The 19,294-nt window shown below is 38.3% G+C and overlaps 1 protein-coding gene across 14 annotated transcripts in view; it reads left to right on the top strand.

Annotated features, from left to right (window-relative positions):
* Positions 1-19,294, top strand: part of PSD3 (pleckstrin and Sec7 domain containing 3) — a 733,176-nt gene that overhangs the window by 482,808 nt on the left and 231,074 nt on the right. Inside the window, exon 1 of one of the 14 annotated variants that reach the window (XM_082715141.1) lies at positions 8,114-8,513. The exons of the other annotated variants lie outside the window; for them this stretch is intronic. Within the exon in view, the coding sequence (XP_082571267.1) occupies positions 8,355-8,513 (159 nt within the window). The 5' untranslated portion in view covers positions 8,114-8,354. Of the gene's footprint in view, positions 1-8,113; positions 8,514-19,294 lie in introns of those variants that run through there. 14 annotated transcript variants of the gene reach the window in all.

The following is a 19,294-nucleotide window of genomic DNA, read 5'->3' as shown; positions in this document are numbered from 1 at the left end:
TTAATAATTTTTGCAGTTCCTTTTTTGACTGATATAACTAGGCTCCTGCTATTATGCTACAGTTACTTAGACTGTTGGTCCCTCTCCTTCCTCTTTATCCTTTAGATTCCATTTCATCATCAGCTTTCTCAGGGAAGCCATCCTAGACTTCTTAAGACCAGCTCAGAACGTGATGGAAACTTTCAGAGAACCTTGTGCTTCTTCTCAAGTCAGTGGCACAGTTACTGTTTCCCATTTGCTTGTGGGGTTATTTGATTATTTACTAGTTAATGATTCTGGGGGTAGTATCTAGCTCCATGTGGACTCAGTAGGAGCAGGAACCTCTCTGGTTTTGTTAATATTCTGTTCCTAGTGCCTAACGTAGTGAATGAAGGAAATTATAGTGGTGAATAGAATTAAACAAGGTCTTTTGTCTTTTGCATGATAGAGCTTACAGTTATTCTTATGTAACACCATTCTGATGAAATAATATAACTTGAAATTATTAAAGACTGATAGAAACTGATAATGTGACCCAAACTACCAAGCAAACTAATCAAATGGGAAATGAAATTCTGTGGTTTGTAAGGATTTTCTGAAAGAGGCAACAAAAAGTGATGCTCTCTCTAGACAAATCCTGTTAGTTGTTGGTTTGGTTTTTTGTTTGTTTTGTTTTGGGGAAAAAAAAAAAAGAAAGTAAAGTCATGTACTTAGCATGTAATTAACATTATTTTTTACTCAGAGAATAGTTTGTCTTTGGTGTGAAGCTCTGCAAGGGCAGTGAACCTATTTTCTTTTCTCTCAGACCCTGTGCCTGGCATGTGTAAGGCATTTAGGGAATATTTTTTGAATTAATACTAAGTGTTATAAAGAGATTAATGTGGATGGGCTTATTGGATTAGCTTCTAGAACAGAATATTTTCTCAGCACTTAAACTATCTCATCTATAATTATTGGTTTAATTCCATTTTTTAGGACTCTAAAATCATAACCATTTCAGCACTTGAGTTTTGTGTGTATTTTGGAGCAGAATGAAGACTACTGTCTTGTAGCACAGAAAGAAGAATTTATAGTGTCTCAGGTACACATGATAGGCTTTTCTGGCATCCTAGAAGGCCTGAGCTGAACATATAAAATTATGTCTTATGAACACATGGATGAAGTCTTCCTTCTATATTTTCCTATTCCTCTAAAGAGCAAATCTAATATTTGACCCTGTCTTAAATGTCTTATATCACTGGATTTGGTTTTATGAGGGAAAAATGATGTTTTTTTCAAGTTTGGAACTATTTCACGCTTACAGGGTGTTCCCCCCCCCCTCAAGAATGTTATTTAATTTTAAATGTAAGAAGGTTCTATTTAAAGATTTTTTTTCCCCATCCTGTTGCTTTGTATGAGGAACAGATGGAACTAAAGCATGTGATAATAGAGGCAAGATTGAGGGCTGCTACAGTGAGGTAATATGTCTCCATAGGTTGAACAAGTCATAGGAATTTTGACTTCCAACTGCGGATTACTGAAGACAGTGGCTATTCACTAAAATTAAACTGATTTTACTTTTTTAAATAATGAATTATTGACCCAAAGAAATCTGTAGCCCCAGTGATAGACAAAACTTCTCACTTTTGTGCATAACTGAGATGTGTAAAGATAAGCATTATCAGATCTTTAGGAAAAGGGACAGTGGACAAAGGGAAGGGGCTGTGAAACCTGCTGAGAGTGAAGAGGTAAAGGGAGCAGAGTGCAGATTCAGTGTCTATTTGTGGAGAAATTGTCTGGGTCCCAATTTGGAAAATAGTCTTGAGGTATGTCCAGTCCATTAAAGTACTAGCCTGGTGACACATGGCAACAGAAGTTCAGACTGTCGGCACAGATGTCAGGCAGGTGAGCCTGCATGAGGCTTCATGTGTTTGGACCACCTGTGGATCAGGACTTAGTCTGGTGTAGAGCACTAGAAGAATCCAGGCTAATCGCCCTTTGCTAGGGTTCAAAATGGGTCCTCAGATTGGAACAGTATCAAAATTATGGGAAGGCCTGAAAGAAGACAGGAAAATAAAGCAGGAATATCAAATGTATCTTTTTATCAAATGTATCTTTTATTATTTGAAATCCTTTGTTGTTTTTATGTATTCTCAATGACTACATTGTCCTCTAGGAAGTTATTTGCAATCATGTGGTTATATAGAAAGGAATAGCACCCAGAGAATGGGAGGATACATACCTTACTCCTGCCACATGAGGAGCAGGAAGCTGTCACTCATTTTCTGGGACCCTAGGAGTAGTTCCTAAACTATTGGCAGAGTTGATTTTTTCAAGTCTTCCCTATAGTTATTATAAGAGTGGCTGGCTTCCATTTCATTTCTGGAGTCAGTCTTCTTGTAGTGAGTTTTCCATTTCAAGGTAACCATTTCAAGCCTTATTGCAGTCTGAAAAAAGGAATGCGTGGCCGTGGAATCTTTAGCTTTCAAGATGCAAACAGCATTGGGCACCTAGGTGGCTCAGTGGGTTAAGCCTCTGCCTTTAGCTCAAGTCATAGTCTCGGGATCCTGGGATCGAGCCCTGCATTGGGCTCTCTGCTCAGCAGGGAGCCTGCTTCCCCATCTCTCTCTGTCTGCCTCTCTGCCTACTTGTGATTTCTCTCTTTGTCAAAGAAATAAATAATTTTTTTAAGATTTTATTTATTTTTTTGACAGAGAGAGATCACAAGTAGGCAGAGAGTCAGGCAGAGAAAGAGAGGAAGGGAACCAGGCTCCCTGCCGAGCAGAGAGCCCAATGTGGGGCTCGATCCCAGGACCCCGGGATCATGACCTGAGCCGAAGGCAGAGGCTTTAACCCACTGAGCCACCCAGGCGCCCCAAAGAAATAAATAATTCTTAAAAAAAAAAAGAAAAGAAACTAACAGCAAAACAGCTTCTTTTAGATATTAGGAAACCTGGACACAAGTCTCAGTTCTGTCACTTAGCAGTTATGAGAACCTGGACAAGTCACTTCATGTTTCTGGGTCTCAGAAATCTCCACCTGTGAATGAAGAGATTGAGGTGATTTTTTTCCTAAGGTCCCTTCCAGCTTTATCAATGAGATTAAATCCAAAATGGCCTAGAAGAAAACCACTCATTAGCACCTTTATGACAATAGCACTAGCACCGATATTGAAGATGTGGGGCCACGTGACAATCATGGCCAGAGAGTCTCAGTGAGCACCTGACCTCGACTCCCAGATCAGCATTCTGTCACTTTACTCTCTATTATACAAAACCCTGTGTTCTAAAGAACCTAGGGAAAGCCATGAGATCTTTTTATATTAGTGAATGTTACATCCACCATTCTGTTCTGAAAATAAAGTGAGCTGGTTTCCTCTTGCCATCTCTCCCCTCTCCTAGCCCTCTGTCTATCATGTTGTTAATTGTACCTCTGGGCAGTTGGTATTTATTTATTTATTTTAATTTTTTTTTAAGATTTCATTTATTTATTTGACAGAGAGAGAGATCACAAGTAGGCAAAGAGACAGGCAGAGAGAGAGGAGGAAGCAGGCTCCCTGCTGAGCAGAGAGCCTGGATGCGGGGCTTGATCCCAGGACCCTGAGATCATGACCTGAGCTGAAGGCAGAGGCTTAACCCACTGAGCCAGCCCTTGGGCAGTTGGTATTTAGAATTCATTACCACTTTGGCTTCTCTCCAGAGCTCATCACTCAGTCTTTACCTTTCTCTGCTTGTGGTTTCCATGACATTTTCTTAGAAGGGAAAGAAGCATCTGCCTGGATACCATTGGTCTTCTCTATCTCATTTGGGGTCTACAGTCTTCAGTTCATTGATCTTTCGAAGGTATTCACCATTATAAAGATGGTAAAAGAATTTCCTGTTTTTTCTAACCCTTACCCACAACTGACTGTGAGCTGCCTAAAGTTAGGGGACTCATGCTGATGTTGTGTTTATATATCCCCAGCACCTGGTAGGCACACATGAACAAAATATTAAATTGGATTAGTTTCTCTGGGACTCTGCCTGTGGGAAGGCTTAGAGAGTTTTCCTGCTAACCTTTAATTGGGACACTTTTTTAGCAGCCTTTTAGGGTTTATGTACTAAATAGTATCCTAAGTCAGAGAAAGCATCAGAGGGTGAAGTATCAATTTGCAGACTTTTAGTTAACTAATTTGCATAATTAAATTTCCCTTACAATTTCTGTTTCATATGAAAGTCACCTTTATTTTCTGTGAAAGCTTTTATGGAAAGTTATTTTGAACTTCTAAATAGCTGCTGCTCTCCAGGAGGCCTGCCTTTATATTATAGCAAGCAGGCTCTCTGTGCATGGGCTGGCTGAAGTCTAAGGACAGTCAAGCCCACTCAGAGCAGGATGCGGCAGCACAGGATGTTCTGTTAAGTCTTTGAAGTGATTCATACTGAATCTACTTGTGACCCCACAAATACCTAACATGACGACTGTGAGAGATATGAAATAAATGTAGGAAAAGGAAAATAAGACTTGTTCAGAAAACAGTTGGAAAATTATATTGTTTAAATACTATTTAAGATGTGGAATATGACAGGCACATTCACTGCATCTTGATTTATGGTAGCAAAGACTGTAAACTAAATGTCCAATAATAAGACCCTGATAACATATGATATTTCACCACACTGGAATACTATGCAGCTGTTAACAAGAGTGAGGTAGCTTTGTGCTGATGTAGAAAGATCTTGAAAAGAGAAAAAAGCAGGAAACAAAAAGAATATATATCATGCCCATAAGATAGAAAAGGAAACAAGATACACACACTCACACATATAGTGTATATGGATGGATGATCTCTGGAAGGATGCATGGGAAGCTGTCAGTAGTGCTTTTTTCTGGGCAGAGGACTGGGAAACTGGTGTGGGAGGGAACTTAAATTTCACTGCATACTCTTTTGTACCATTAGGAAAGAAATTAAGTGTGTATTAACTGTATTCATTTTTCAGAAAAAAAATGTGAATTTTCTTTGAAAGTTTAACAATATGAAATGCAGTAGAGAAGGGAAGCTTACTATATATTAAGGAGTTCAGTTATTTAACAAATAGTCATTGAGCTCCTGCTCTCTACCAGCACTGTGGTAAGCTCTGAGGGGCAGATGACTTCAGATAGCAGTGAGCACCATAAAAATCAGGAAGATAGCAGTTATGATACAGAATGAATGGGGGTGGAGAGTAGGGGCTCTTTTAGGAAAGTGACAGAGAAATTCTCTGGGAACAAGTAGCACCTGAGCTGAACTCTGAATGATGAGAAGAAGCCAGCTCTGTAGAGGATCAGGGTAGAGCAGCAGAGTTTCAGGTGGGAGGACAGCAAATAGGAAGTAATTCAGGAGAGCTACAGTAAGGAGCTGAGCTTGTGTTTTATATATGGGTTGAATGAAAGCTACAGTCCACTGTATTACAGTGGAATGGAGAGACAGGGCTGACTGAAGGAAAGAGTGGTATTGGGAAGTGGTGAGAATTAAGTTTAGGTCAATAGGATGAGGCCACACCACTGATCCTGAATGCTAGGGATCCTGCCAGCTTCTCCACGTATCTCTTGGTGGATGTGCTCAGATATGTTATAGGCATTGTCTGTTGTTAATTCTTAGAGTACTAGAAGTGTTGCAGTGGTTCTGTTCACTCTGTCCAGATACAGGCTTCGAACAGAAAATATAAGGGAGGCACAGGAGGAGATTTTTCTTTCTCTAACTTGCAGAAAGATTTACTAGGTTTATAAAGGAAACAGCCGATGTAAACAGCCATAGTTTGTGGAAGACAGTGTGATTAGTGGTATGGTTTAAAGTGAGGATTTGAATGCTGGCTCTGTGCTAGCTTCCTGAACTGACCTCGCTCATCTGTATGTAAAGTAATAGGGATTGTAGTGTCACTTCAACCCACTTCACAAAATTGTCAAGTTGAGAATCAAAATGAGGTAACGAATGTTGCTTCTACAAAGTATAAGGTGGTAAACAGATGAAAATTACTTATATAATGACATTATAGGAGTAGTAGTGTCAGTTGGGCAGTCTGTGGGTAAAGATAGAATATTTCTGCTAAAAAGAAATCAAGTTATGTATCAGAGTCCATTTCTATACGTACTAGCACATGGTTTTCATTCTTTTATGGAACCTTTTTGGTGGAGAAAAGGAAATTCAGTTCATCAGGTGACATATTCTAACTCCTTATTTATGGTGACCAGCAAATATCCAAAAAACCTGTTTCTTTTAAATTAGTGCTTTGTATTTCTAACCATGCTGAGGTGGGGGCTCTGTCTTTTACACAGTACTTTATGAATTTTTACCTTTCCCCTGCTAGTAGTTCCTTCATGGGTTCTTCTACCTCAGGCTTACTTGTGTTAAGTGAAAAAATTTGCCTGTATAATCATCATACTTAAATTTGAATTGTGTATATTTAAATGGTTAACTTTATCATAATACTATAACACTTCTTTTTATGCCTTTGGAACATGTAAAGTCACTACTTTTTTTTTTTCTCTTTAATTTTGCTTTAAAGAACAGTTACGCAATAGCTTCAAATTACCTAGGAAGAGAGGAAATTTTACCACAAAGTAGCCAAAATGATGTTATAAACTCTAAAATCAATTAATTCTTATTAATTGCTCTCATCTATTATTATTTTAGACAATAGTCTATCAAAAATTAATTTCTCTTTCCATTTATAATAGTTGAAGTATCAAATACTTCAGGGATAAGAGGTGGAAAGTAAAGAAGTCTCCAGGAGGCTGGGAGGAAGCCTCTGACCTAAGGGTGAAATAAAGCCCCAAGTCCAAATATCACTTGACAATGAACAAAACAAAACAGCCTGAACACCTTCTTTTTTTTTTTTTTTAAAGATTTTTATTTATTTATTTGACAGAGAGAGATCACAAGTAGCCAAGAGGCAGGCAGAGAGAGGCAGGCAGAGAGAGAGGAAGGCAAGCATGCTCCCTGCCAAGCAGAGAGCCTGATGCAGGGCTCAATCCCAGGACCCCAGGATCATGACCTGAGCCGAAGGCAGAGATTTAACCCACTGAGCCACCCTGCCTGAACACCTTCTTAAGCAGTTCTCAGGCACATCAGTATTTTGCTATATACTGTATAAAATTTGTAATCCTGAGTCATCAAGGAAAAATTCTGACTTGAGGATTAGATCAGTTGAGGCACCACTCTCTTCCTAGATTATCATTTTATAAACTATTTTAAAATTTTGTTTTTTGTATTAACGCTAAACTACTTTATCTAGAAGTTATCTGGCTGACCCTCTCTCCACCCCTGAGATGCCAGATACTCTCCACCCCTGAGATGCCAGATAAATGAGGCATTGCAATCAGGAGTATTATACTTAAAACTGACTTTGTATGTCAGGAACTAAAACTATCTGGTCTTTTAATAATCTCCAGTTTGTAATTCAAACTCAAAAGGTTGCATGTGTTCTTGTTCACTGATATCATTTACAGCTCTTGGAAAATCTTATTGCTTTTTATTGATTGGAATTGGTTTTATTGGTCTTACTCTAGGCCATACGCAAAATCAGCATGTGCTAACTGGCCAATTTTTTTTTTTAACTTTTTAGCATGAAAGGAAGGTAGCATAATCTCTTTTTTATTCTGAATTTTTCATACAACCTGACACAATTCCTGTCAAAATATCTGACTAAGTTCTGAGTACTAACTAAGTACTAAGGTGATTTTAAACATTTAATTCATCTGAAGGCAATTCAGTTTAAATTACTGTTAAACAATGTGTGACCTGGAACAGGAAAGAGAGGAAAATAAATGATCTTTGGAGATGCCTTTGTGGCTGCCATCCTTTTTACTGGCCTGTAATTGATGAGCCTTTTGATTTCCATCCTCCCCCCCCCACCCTTTGGAGATTTATCTGTTCCCACCCCACATGGTGCCTCACAGATTACTTGAGACTTTTATTTGTGGTACCTCTATTTTGTTGTTGACATTAATGAGCTTGCTGCACAATATCACAAGAGAAATGGTGTTGCTATTTGGAATGTTAATGAATAGCTTGCCTGGCCAATTGCCATTTGTTCCAGTGTGTGAATATGGAGAGAGAGAGAGAGAGGGAGAGGAAGAAGGAGGGAGTGTGTGTGTGTGTGTGTGTGTGTAAAAGAGAGACGAGTAGCAGGGGTGGGATTGCATTTTTTTCCTCTTCCCAGCCAGTGACGTGAGCCGTGCCTGGAACAATCAGGCTCGCTGCAAACAGGGTAGTTGAAGATGCTGGGGGAGGCAGCCTGGTGTTTCTTAAGCTAACGCGGATCTCGGCTCTCTGAGCTGCTCAGGCACAACCCGACAGAGCTCCTTCAGCATTAGAATCTTTCAGTGGTTGGAAAGTGCCTTTTTATTTCTCCAAACCTCTTCCCCTGTCAACCTGCAAAATGATTGGAGTGAATAGTGTTCAGAGTACCAGCAAGGTGCGGGTGAGGACCTCAGGTTCCGTGAAATACTCCCGGGAGGATTCTATCCGGCGGCAGTCCCACCGGTCAAAGTCTATGAAAATTTCTAACTCCTCAGAGTTTTCTGCTAAGGATACCAAGGTAAAGAAATACTATATTAAACTGTATTAAAAATTTGATACAGTCTTTGCCAGTGTCTAACGTGCAGTGACAGAATGAGAAGGTAAGATATATAAAATGGCTCTAAGATAATCAGGTGAGATCCGATGAAAGGGATGGTATCTGAACTCCAGATATAAAGATTGCTGTGGCATGGGTCAGTTTTATAAAGAGCCCGTTTATGGAAGAGAAGGGTGAGGCAATGTTCAGAATGAGATGGTTGTGGAAAAATGTTGGTTGGCACATTGATCTTGTTTTTAGTCTCAGAAAGGTTGCTTTGACAAATGATTTGTCAGTGCAGTGTATTTTTAGAACATCAGGAATACAGAGGCATTGTGTATGATTTTATCATTCGGTTAGTTCTCTTGCCTCTCCACCCCTGCTGTGCCCACAATAGATGAAACTGCTGTGCAACAGTGACCTGGTCTTATTTAGCTACATTCTTGCCTTGTACAGAGTCAATAGTCTCAGGTATATGTAATTGGGAAGATTATCTTCTTTCATGTTTCTTATACATATGTGTGCTGGCTGTGCTGCCATTAATCACTTGTCTTTTTGCGACATCTGTAGGATAATATTATCTCTGTTCATATGAAATGTGAAGGGAGTGATTACGTAGTGAAATGGGCATTTTACTACATGCAACATATTCTTGAGATTCTTCCCACCACCATCTGTGTGAGCAGGGTACTCAGAAACACTCCCACTCCACAGGTTTAAAAATGGAATAATAGAATCATAGGATCACAGAACTCTTAAGGCTGGAGATGTAGATGATTATGGTGGAGATTTCAGAGGTTTGATAATGCACAGAAAAAGCTTCAGGAGGTAGATCTCAGTGTCCTTTCTGTCTTCTCACAAGTTACACATCCAGACTCAATGAGAGTGACATTAGGCTCTCACCCTCCCACCTTTCACCTTCCCTTCTATGGCATTTACACTGTGGAAAGACTTTGGCAGTAACAGGTTCCCTTAAAAGTATGGCAGGGGTGGGGATGGAGGGGGCAAAATACCTTAATGTCACTTTAAGGAACATGTTTGCTTTCTATCCACCCCCTTAGATTATGACACAGTGGGATCTAACCCCTTCCATCATTAGCAGATTTCCTAGCTAGAATGTCCTCAGATGTAGCTCTTTCCCCTTCAGTAGTTTTTCTTAAAAGCTGTAGCTTTGGGGAGAAACATGTGTCTTCACATGTCCTGTTCACATGTCATCTTCACAGTCCTGTCACTGTGACCTGGATGGTGATGTATTGGTCTCTATTGAAATTGCCATGAGACCTCCTGTAGTGTGCTGACTACTGTCTCCCTGCTGTGATAGACCAGGATGGCTTATTATATTGTTAAATACTAAATGTATGCAAGCATGTATGTAATTCTCAACATGGCTCTAAAATTGGCTTCTATTAGGAGAGCTAAGAAGCATTTTTAGGTTTTGTTTTAACATGGATTTTACCTACACTATGCTGTCAAAGACTTTGGGAAATAAACAGATCATCATCATATACCACCGGTCCTGAATAATACAACCAGAATTATGGTTTTATACTGTAATTAAGGTTGGAATTTAGCATAGATGTGAAATGAAAAGATTTGTACTATTTTCTGTTTGTTACACAGTATAGGTTATCTTATTTGATGTTGCATCTATACAAGAGAAAGCCAAGCATTTTTTTTAATATCACAAACATTACAAGGAGTGGACAGTATAAAAGACCCCTGGTAGAATTGTAATCAATAGGCCATGATATGGTGCTCTGGAAATTATAGTCAAATTTTTAAAATTATATATTTTTAAGCATATGTGATCTCTGAGTTCCGGAGTGTGTATTTTAAGAATGTATCCAAGTCCCCAATATCTCACAAGAGATATTTTTGTAGGATTATGTAGTCTTTTAAAATTGAACACCAGAAGGAGCTCACAGAAAATCATTAGAATACAAAATTATATAGATTGAACTTAATCTTTCACTTGCCATTTTTGTTCCCTAAATGAAGTTAGCTTAATAACACTTGTACCCTAAATATAGGGGACTGAATTACATTATAGATGCATAAATATGTATCAACACATATTTCTATCCATAGTGTATACATTTTATTCCAGGGATTAATAAGCAGAATTCTTATTCACCAGCAGTACTTTTTTAGCACTTAATGTTTCTTCCCACTAATCATGTAAATAACACTTTTTAATTATCTGACTCTTTATCCAAAATGAGAGGTATCTAATCCAATGATTAGTAAAAAATTCCTCCCTTCATCCCCTCCAAAAAGGTAAGGTGCTTGTGATATATGCTTGAGATTTAATTTTGTCTCTCTGGAACTCTTGTTCTTCCTAGAATAGGTGCATTAATTGTCCTTTGTCAAAGAGTTGGAGTTATAACATGATTTGTATTCCTTGAACGCTTTCATTTTCATGTTTCTAACTTCTGTTTTATTGTTTATTGAAAACATAATGGTTTAAATTTTATTCATCTGTTGTCCTAACTTTTTAACTAGTTTATTCATACTTGTTCTTCATTCGAAGCAGGTATTAAAGGACTTCTGAAGGGATTAGGTACTGTTGCCTTTGATTTTAGCAAAATATCTTAAAAGCTTCCTTTGATCTAATAATTTTAAATTAAGAAAATTGTATTTTCTAATCCTTTGTGGTTCATTTTGACATAGTTTAAAGAATGTTATTTGAACTACCAAAGTGCAGTCTATATGTTATTTTCTTTAAGACTCCATTTTCTGTATGGTCCTTTTTTTTTTTTTCTTTTTCCTTTAAGGTATTTTAAGTTATATTCTTTAGACCTCTAGATGGAATGTGGCTTTGTCCTTTTCTAGATAACATTGTTAATATCAATTTCTGAAGCAGATAAAATGGTGGGACATATGTCAATATGTTTTAGAAGAATATGCATTTTGTGGAGAACACATTCACTGTTCAAATGTACTAATTCTTACTTTGACTTAAGCTATTTATCAGTTAAAGGCTCTGTTATTGGAAGAGTTACCACTGAGGCTCCTGGCCATGAGGGGGCAGTGCAGACTTTCCTGCTGTCAGGCCCAGCTGATTGCTCTGCCTTTGACAGAAGTAACATTTTGGAATTAATTTGTTAAAATACAAATACTCCAAATTTTGGTGTGTGTAGTATAAGAAATGTTGATTAGGCCTCAGTACTGCCTAGAATTTCCATATGTCTCCCATGGATTTAGTTAAACCTCAGATATAAATTATTTCAGTATTCCTTAGTTTTTAACTTGAGTAAGTCAATTATAGGTTTAAAAAATAAATCTGTAAAAGTTCATGTTGATAATATAATTCATTTCCTTCTTTATCTCTTGTCAGACTACATTATTTATTACAGATCAGGAAGATCTCAACTGATGCTTTTGTTTCATGGTGTTGTGGGTGAATATAACCAGCATGGTTGAACCTTTGAGGCCTTTTTTTTGAGGACTAGTAAGAGGCTAAGATAAGCCAACATTTTTCTAGTTGATTATTATATGGATTCAAGCAAATTGTTTAAACCTATTATTTAATAATGTGGTAAAGAAATCAATTTCTCCAGCACTGACATTTCAGAGGGAAATTGTTACTTTGGGTAGGTAGTACAAAATGAAAAAAGTTTGCTGTTTGCTCTCTGCGCCAGGGTGCTGATTCCTGGTGGCCTACCCTGGGTTTTGCTCCCTATAATTAGCAGTATGTGCCTAGACAGTCACTTCTTCCTGGGATTCATCCATAAAATGCAGGGGTTGATAGAATGATAGCTTTGTTCTGAGCAATGTTAATTTTAGAAATCTTGCGGGGGTTGGTGGGGGTTATTTCCTCTGTAAAAGGAATCTAAAGACTGAGCTAGATTCAGGGAAGTTGAGTTTTATATGTATTTGGAATAAAACTCTTCCTGTGCTAGGAGATGTTAACACAAACATGTTAAAGGGAAATGAAATGCCTAATTCATTCTTTTGTAAAACATGTTGCAGCTATCCGTGAAAGGCCCCATCAACTCTCTTCTTAGTATCCTGCATAAGCTTGCTTGTTATTTCTTTAGCATTGTTAAGTAAATGTTACTCATTTGCCCTTCTGTGAATCAAATCTATACACAAAGGAACCTTAAAGATGCCATTACAATACCACTGCAACCTAAGGTTTTTCCTGAGAGATTTGCAGATTGTTGTTATTCTTAACTGAATCCCTTTAGATTAAGGCTAGAGCCTGGGAAGGAGATTCTGGTCAAATGGATTCTTTATATATATGCATATACAAAAAGGTGTATCTCGTATATTATGGGAAAAATCCTTAGTCATAATTTTGGAAAAATTCCTGCAAATGTCTATTTGTATATATTTTTTTCTTAAATTGAAGCAGAACATTTTTTAATCTTGTAAATTCATCCTGACTGGAAATCCTTTCAGAAGGACAGTAGATTTTCAAAAACATCTCTCTGCACATCTTATTACCCTGGTACATGAGAGAATTAGGGAGGAAGTGTCTTTCACAAAGCAAATGTGATAGTGTAAAGATAAAAATAATTTTATCTCCAAAACTCTGTTTTTCTTACATTGGCTCTACTGTCTTCCCACTGGAGTCACTTCTTGTGTTCCAAGAAGTTATACTTTTCCCTCAGGTGTGATTCTGCCAGACTAACAAATTTTGATGTTTTAATATGGTCTTTACCCAAAGGAGGGCTCTTGGATCCTTCTGGAAAGTATTTCTGCAGAGTGTTACATTATTATCAGTAACTGTTTAACTTCCTTAAGACTTTAGTCAACCTTGTGTCAAAAACAGAAGCTTGTACTACCTTTGGATTTATTTTTAAAGATTTATTTATTTATTTATTTGACAGAGAGAGAGATCACAAGTAGGCAGAGAGGCAGAGAGAGAGAGAGGAGGAAGCAGGCTCCCTGCCGAGCAGAGAGCCCAGTGCGGGACTCGATCCCAGGACCCTGAGATCATGACCTGAGCCGAAGGCAGCGGCTTTACCCACTGAGCCACCCAGGCGCCCCTGGATTTATTTTTAAATTATAAAGTTAGCAAAGTGATACTGGTTTTCATTGTTGGGTTTGGGTTTCTTTTAATTCTCCTTCAGGCCGTAACCACCCTGCAGAACCACCACATGCTTGTTTCTGAATTTCTCAGATCCTGCCAGTAATTTCATGTAAATTAATACATTTTTCCCCCCTTAGATTATACAGATTTTGAGATGTTGAGCAAACTGTGCTCCTGAAGAAATGACCCTTTTTGACCCTTGAATATAATTAAAAGCAGATCTTCATCATTTATCTATTTTCACTTGATTAAAGTGCCAGTAGGGTTGTTCTTGGCTTGAGTGTCTCTAAAATAACTCCCAGTGTCATACTGTGTTCTTGATCTGCTTCCCCATGCCTTTCTCTTTGAACACATTCTTCCAGTGATGTTGCTCTATGCTGGTGTTTCAGAGCTTCCATGCAGTATTTGAACATTGTAAAGAAATTGCTGGCCCATGCCATCATTCTTGGCAAGCTAGTATAATACCCTTGTCAGAATCAAAGAAAAGGGGAAAAAAATATGAAATATTAAGATGAGAATTCAGGAGAAAAAAGAATCCCCGCATTTTTAAGAGTCTTTGTTGAAGCTTGAGGGAGATTAGTACCATCATGATAACCTGAATTTAACCATCTGGGAGCTCTTGTGTGGGAATATGCTTGGTGACCAGATGTCCTGATTTTCCAGGATGATGCCTTTCCTTTATTGTATCCTGTTGTTAGATCATGACTGACTGCCTGGTTTATAATTCAGGATTGTATTCAGTTTAGGGACTAATAGGAGATTTTTGGAGAATGTTTTTATTTACTCATTCATGGTGATGCAGAAATCATGAGAATCGGGGCAGGGTGGCTCTTCCTCAGCCTTTTATCATGGGAGTTTCTCTTTTATATTTGATTTTAACTAAGATTTTGGAGCATTATCTTATCCTTCAATCGGATCACTTTTCATTGCTTTTTAAAATCCAATCTTTGACATTCGATAGTACAACATTTGATTGTTATTTGTCTTATAGATCATTTGATCTTTGTGGAATTTGTTTTTCTAGGTAGATTACTGGGAGTGTTTCGTGTCAAAATTTTTAAGAAAGTACTGGCTGAGACTCAATTTTTATGGCCTGACTCATAATACTGGTTGTAGCCTGCAGTTAAGTGTTAGAAGGCAGAATGATACCCAAGGCACTAGAGACATTAATATACTTACTCATTATTACCAGATTCAAATCTGGTAAGCCAAGTTCTTGTTTGATTCTGGCAAATCAAAGAAGATTATATAGCTGTTCCATGGGGTGCCTGGGTGCCTCAGTCTGTTTATCATCTGCCTTCAGCCCAGGTCATGATCCCAACATCCTGGGATCGAGCCCTACATTGGGCTCCTTGCTCATCAGGAGCCTACTTCTCCCTCTCCCTGTGCCTCTGGCTGCTGCTCCCCCTGCTAGTTTTCTCTTTCTCTCTCTCTCAGATACATAAATAAAATCTTAAAAAAAAAAAAAAAAAGATTATATAGTTATTCCAGACACAATAATCGCCTTGCATCCAGCTGCAATTTAAGTGGGGTCAGCTTCAGCTCTATAACTGAAAAATCCACTGGATCATGCCAAGGTATTTATAGCAAGCAGTAGGACCTTCTCTAGATTCTGGAGGTTCTGGCAGCCTGTGACAAGGGAACTCCTTCCCATTGGGCTTTTTTATTTAAGTTTTCTTATAAGATTTCCCAGTGTGGTAAACTAGGAGGGTTGGGGTCTAGTTAATTGAGTAGACTGAATAGACAGACAGATATAGGAGAGTGCTTTGAGAGAAAAAGCTCTTTACTGTCACTTAGAAGGACTGCTAAAGGGGCGCCTGGGTGGCTCAGTGGGTTAAGCCCCTGCCTTCGGCTCAGGTCATGATCTCAGGGTCCTGGGATCGAGTCCCGCATCGGGCTCTCTGCTCGGCAGGGAGCCTGCTTCCCTCTCTCTCTCTCTCTCTGCCTGCCTATCCATCTACTTGTGATTTCTCTCTGTCAAATAAATAAATAAAATCTTTAAAAAAAAAAAAAAAAAAAAGAAGGACTGCTAAAGTACCAGCAGTGCACTCATTTATGATAGTATTCCCCAGAGCACTTTTTAAAGAATAGATAAAATCGAAAAGTCTCTCCAGAATACTTTAATTATGATTGGGCAGTATTTTGAGGGGATTTTTGTATGTTTCATTAACTCCTTGCTGTGACCTCTTAAGACTCTGGACTAAGTGGTATTTATATACTCCAAAAGCATAATTCTTAAAATTAAAGGTAACAATATGCTTTTCTCTCCATGGATATGTAAAATCTCACTAAAAAGACAGTAGAACTCATAGATATTGAAGGACATAGGATGAGACCTGATGCCCTCAATATATAAAAAAAAAAAAAATTGAAAGATGGAAAGTTTACAGACTTGTTAACTATTTACCACCCCTGAGAAAGCTGAAACCCAGGTGCTTGCAGACAAGGAAGCCAAGGAAAGATGACTGATTTTCCCCATAGAACACAAGAAAGGTCTAAGAATTAGAAACACTGATTACATCTAAGGGCACTAGGTCAAAACAAAAACATCTCTTTAAAGATTCTAAATTAGTAACTAAACATTCTCAGTGCCCTCCCTACTTTGTAGAGCCAAGTGCTCCTCATCCAAACTTTGAAGTTTGGAAATCATGTCAGATGAGGCTAGTAGTGAGATTCCCACACTGAAAAGAGCAAAATTAAGTGAAAAGTACATACATTTCACAATGGGCAGAACTTTCTCCTCACCCATGTATTTTTTCTTAGTTACTTAAAGAAAAGGAAGCTTGGTATCCAGTAAACAGGAAATCTAATAGCAGAGAGACAGAGGGAAGCCTCGGGATGATGATAAAGGGAAGCCCTAGGAAATCAGCTATGCAGAAGATAGAAACCAGGCAGTTTAGATTAGAGTGGGAGAACAGAGGATTCCAAGGATGCTTCCAACAGTGTCATTGAGAGAATATGTGAACTGTTAGACCATATGGAGAGTCATGGTTCTTTTGGAAAATGTGGCAATGAATTAGAGATTGGCTTTTGAAAATGAAGTAAACAAGAACAAAATGAGGAATAACTCCAGAGAAGACCAAAAGCAAATGAAACAGAGTGCATGCATAGCTCAGGGGTAAATTATATCTACATAGTCATAGTAACTTAAGCAATTGATATAATGTTAAATTGTGATTGTGATATAATTTTAGAGGAAGGATTTGGGTGCAAGAGGGGAGAGGGAGAGTGAGTCAGCTGTTGGTATGTGTGAGTGAAAAAAAAGAGAGAGAAAGAGAAGTACTGTTTTCCAGAGGTCCATAGGTAAAAGTCAGTAGGTCATTCTGAAAATACAAAAAAACGAAGAGTTAAGAGAGATTACTTCTGGGCAGCAAGAATCAGAGTAAATCAAGGTATTGTTATATTAATTATATCCTTTTAGTAACTTCTTATTATAAAAAGTATATACATGTATTACATTTTTAAGCTTTTAAAAATGAATAGAAAATAGTATATATATGTGCATATGAGACTGGAAAAATTTTCAGTGACTAGAATGGTTTATGTAGAAAAGCAGGCCAGAGGAGTTGGTGGCAGAGGAGAATGACACTAGGCTTGCCTCATCCCATGAATATAGCTAGATAACTATCAAATTATCCTAAATGCTCCAGAAATCCATCTGAATACTAGCAGAACAAACCTCACGGCTAAACATAGAGTAGAGGCCACATCAAAGAAGGTAAGAAGTACAGATACAGGCTTTGGAAGAGAAATGGAGTGTGGCTGCTATGGTAGGGATGGAGCTGTGATCATGGAGAAGAGCTAGAGGCAGACAAGCACACAGGAGAGCTCACAGGGAAAATGAATCCCCATAGTAATTAGCTTGGAAAGTAAGAGGTCCCAAATTTTGTGAGTTCTTGGAAACAGTGAGACTTAAAGCCTAGAGTTTTAAAGGTCAGCATGTATGGCTCTGGGAAAGCTCAGAGGGCTTTGGGACTGCTCTTGGGCAGAAAGCAAGCAAACAGCCTACAGACTTGTAGTGTCGAAATAGCAATCTGAAGGGCACCTGGGGCATACAGTGGGGAGGTGATTTGCTCATCTCCTGGAGCTCATCCCAGAGAGAGAGGATTCACAGAGACCCATCCAGGAAAAAGGAACTGGCAGGCATTATTTCCCTCCCTTCACTGTAAGCACAGGGCTACCTGGGAGAACCAGCACAGCAATACTTGACTCCCTAACTTGCTTACACCAAGCCCCACCCTCATGCTGTGGTAGAACAGCCCCTCCCAGTCTTGCCTCAGTCCTAGCATGTCACCCCTTACCCCAGAAGACAGGTCCAAGCCCCTACTCACCTCACATCTCCCGATGTGGGAGTTTTGTGGAGCCTTGGTTCTAGTGACAGTGGTTATAGGTCTCATTTCACAAGCAGACCAGAACACACCTAGTTAAACGATGCCGCATTTAGGCCAGAGAATAAACACTGCCCACAACAGTCAAAGAGAGACTCCACAGACAACTGACCTCAAAGAAAAGCCATCAGGACACAAAATCAGAGCAAAAGCAACAGATATTAGAGACATTTCCAGAAGCGCTAGGGTCTAAGCAACAGGGGACACTACCTAGCAAGGCACTACAGGATCTCTTCTTCATAAGGCCATTACCTTCAAGAAAAGGAGATACAGGTGACTTTCATAACACATAGAAACAGCCACAGAGATTTAAGCAAAATCAGAAGACAGAGAAATTTATCCCAAATAAAAGAAAGGACAAGGCCACAGCCAGGGATCTAAGTGGAATAGATATAAATAACATGCCTGATAGAAAATTTGAAGTAATGATCATAAGCTACTCACCAGACTTGAGGAAAGTGTGGAAGATGTGTGAGACCCTTAACACAGAGATAAGGAATAATGCAAAATAAATAAAAAGCTTAATAAATGAAATAAGAATCACACTTGATTCAAAAAACAGCACAATGGAAGAAGCAGAGGAACAAATTAGTAACTTAGAAGATGGAGTAATGAAAAGTTAGCCAACCACAAGAGAAAAAAAGAATTATGCAACATTTTTTGAAAATAGACTTAGGGTACTCAGTGAGTCCATTTGCAACAGCATTTGTATTATAAGAGTCCTGGAAAAAGAGACAAAAAGGAGCAGGAAATTTATTTGAAGAAATAATAGCTGAAAACTTCCTTCATTTAGGGAGGGGAAACAACTCCAGATCCAGGAGGCACAGAGAACTCTCATCAAAATCAACAAAAGCAGATCCGCACCAAAACATATTGTAATCAAATTGGCAAAATACAGTGATAAAAAAAATTCTAAAAGCAGCAAGTCAAAAGAAGACAGTAGCTATAAAGGAAAACACATTGGGCTAGCAGGGAATTTTTCAGGAGAAACTGTAAAAGCCAGAAGGGAATGACCTAACATTTGAAGTGCTAAATGGGAAAAATCTGCAGCCAAGAATACTCTATCCAGCAAGGCTATCATACAGAATAGAAGGAGAGATAGAGAGTTTCCCAGACAGATGAAAACTAAAAGAGCTTGTGACCAGTGAATCAGCTATGCAAGAAATATTTTATTTTATTTTATTTTATTTTATTTTATTTTATTTTATTTTATTTTATTTTATTTTATTTTAAGATTGTTCATATAGTGTAGTATTGGTTTCAGGAGTAGAATTTAGTGATTCATCACTAACATATAATACCCACTGCTCATCCCAACAAATGCTCTTTAATACCCA

The sequence above is a fragment of the Mustela nivalis genome, assembly GCF_964662115.1.
Source record: "Mustela nivalis genome assembly, chromosome: 20".
In the NCBI taxonomy this organism is placed as follows: domain Eukaryota; kingdom Metazoa; phylum Chordata; class Mammalia; order Carnivora; family Mustelidae; genus Mustela; species Mustela nivalis.
The sequence above is the reverse complement of the archived record's forward strand: the minus strand, read 5'-3'. Positions and strand labels throughout refer to the sequence as shown.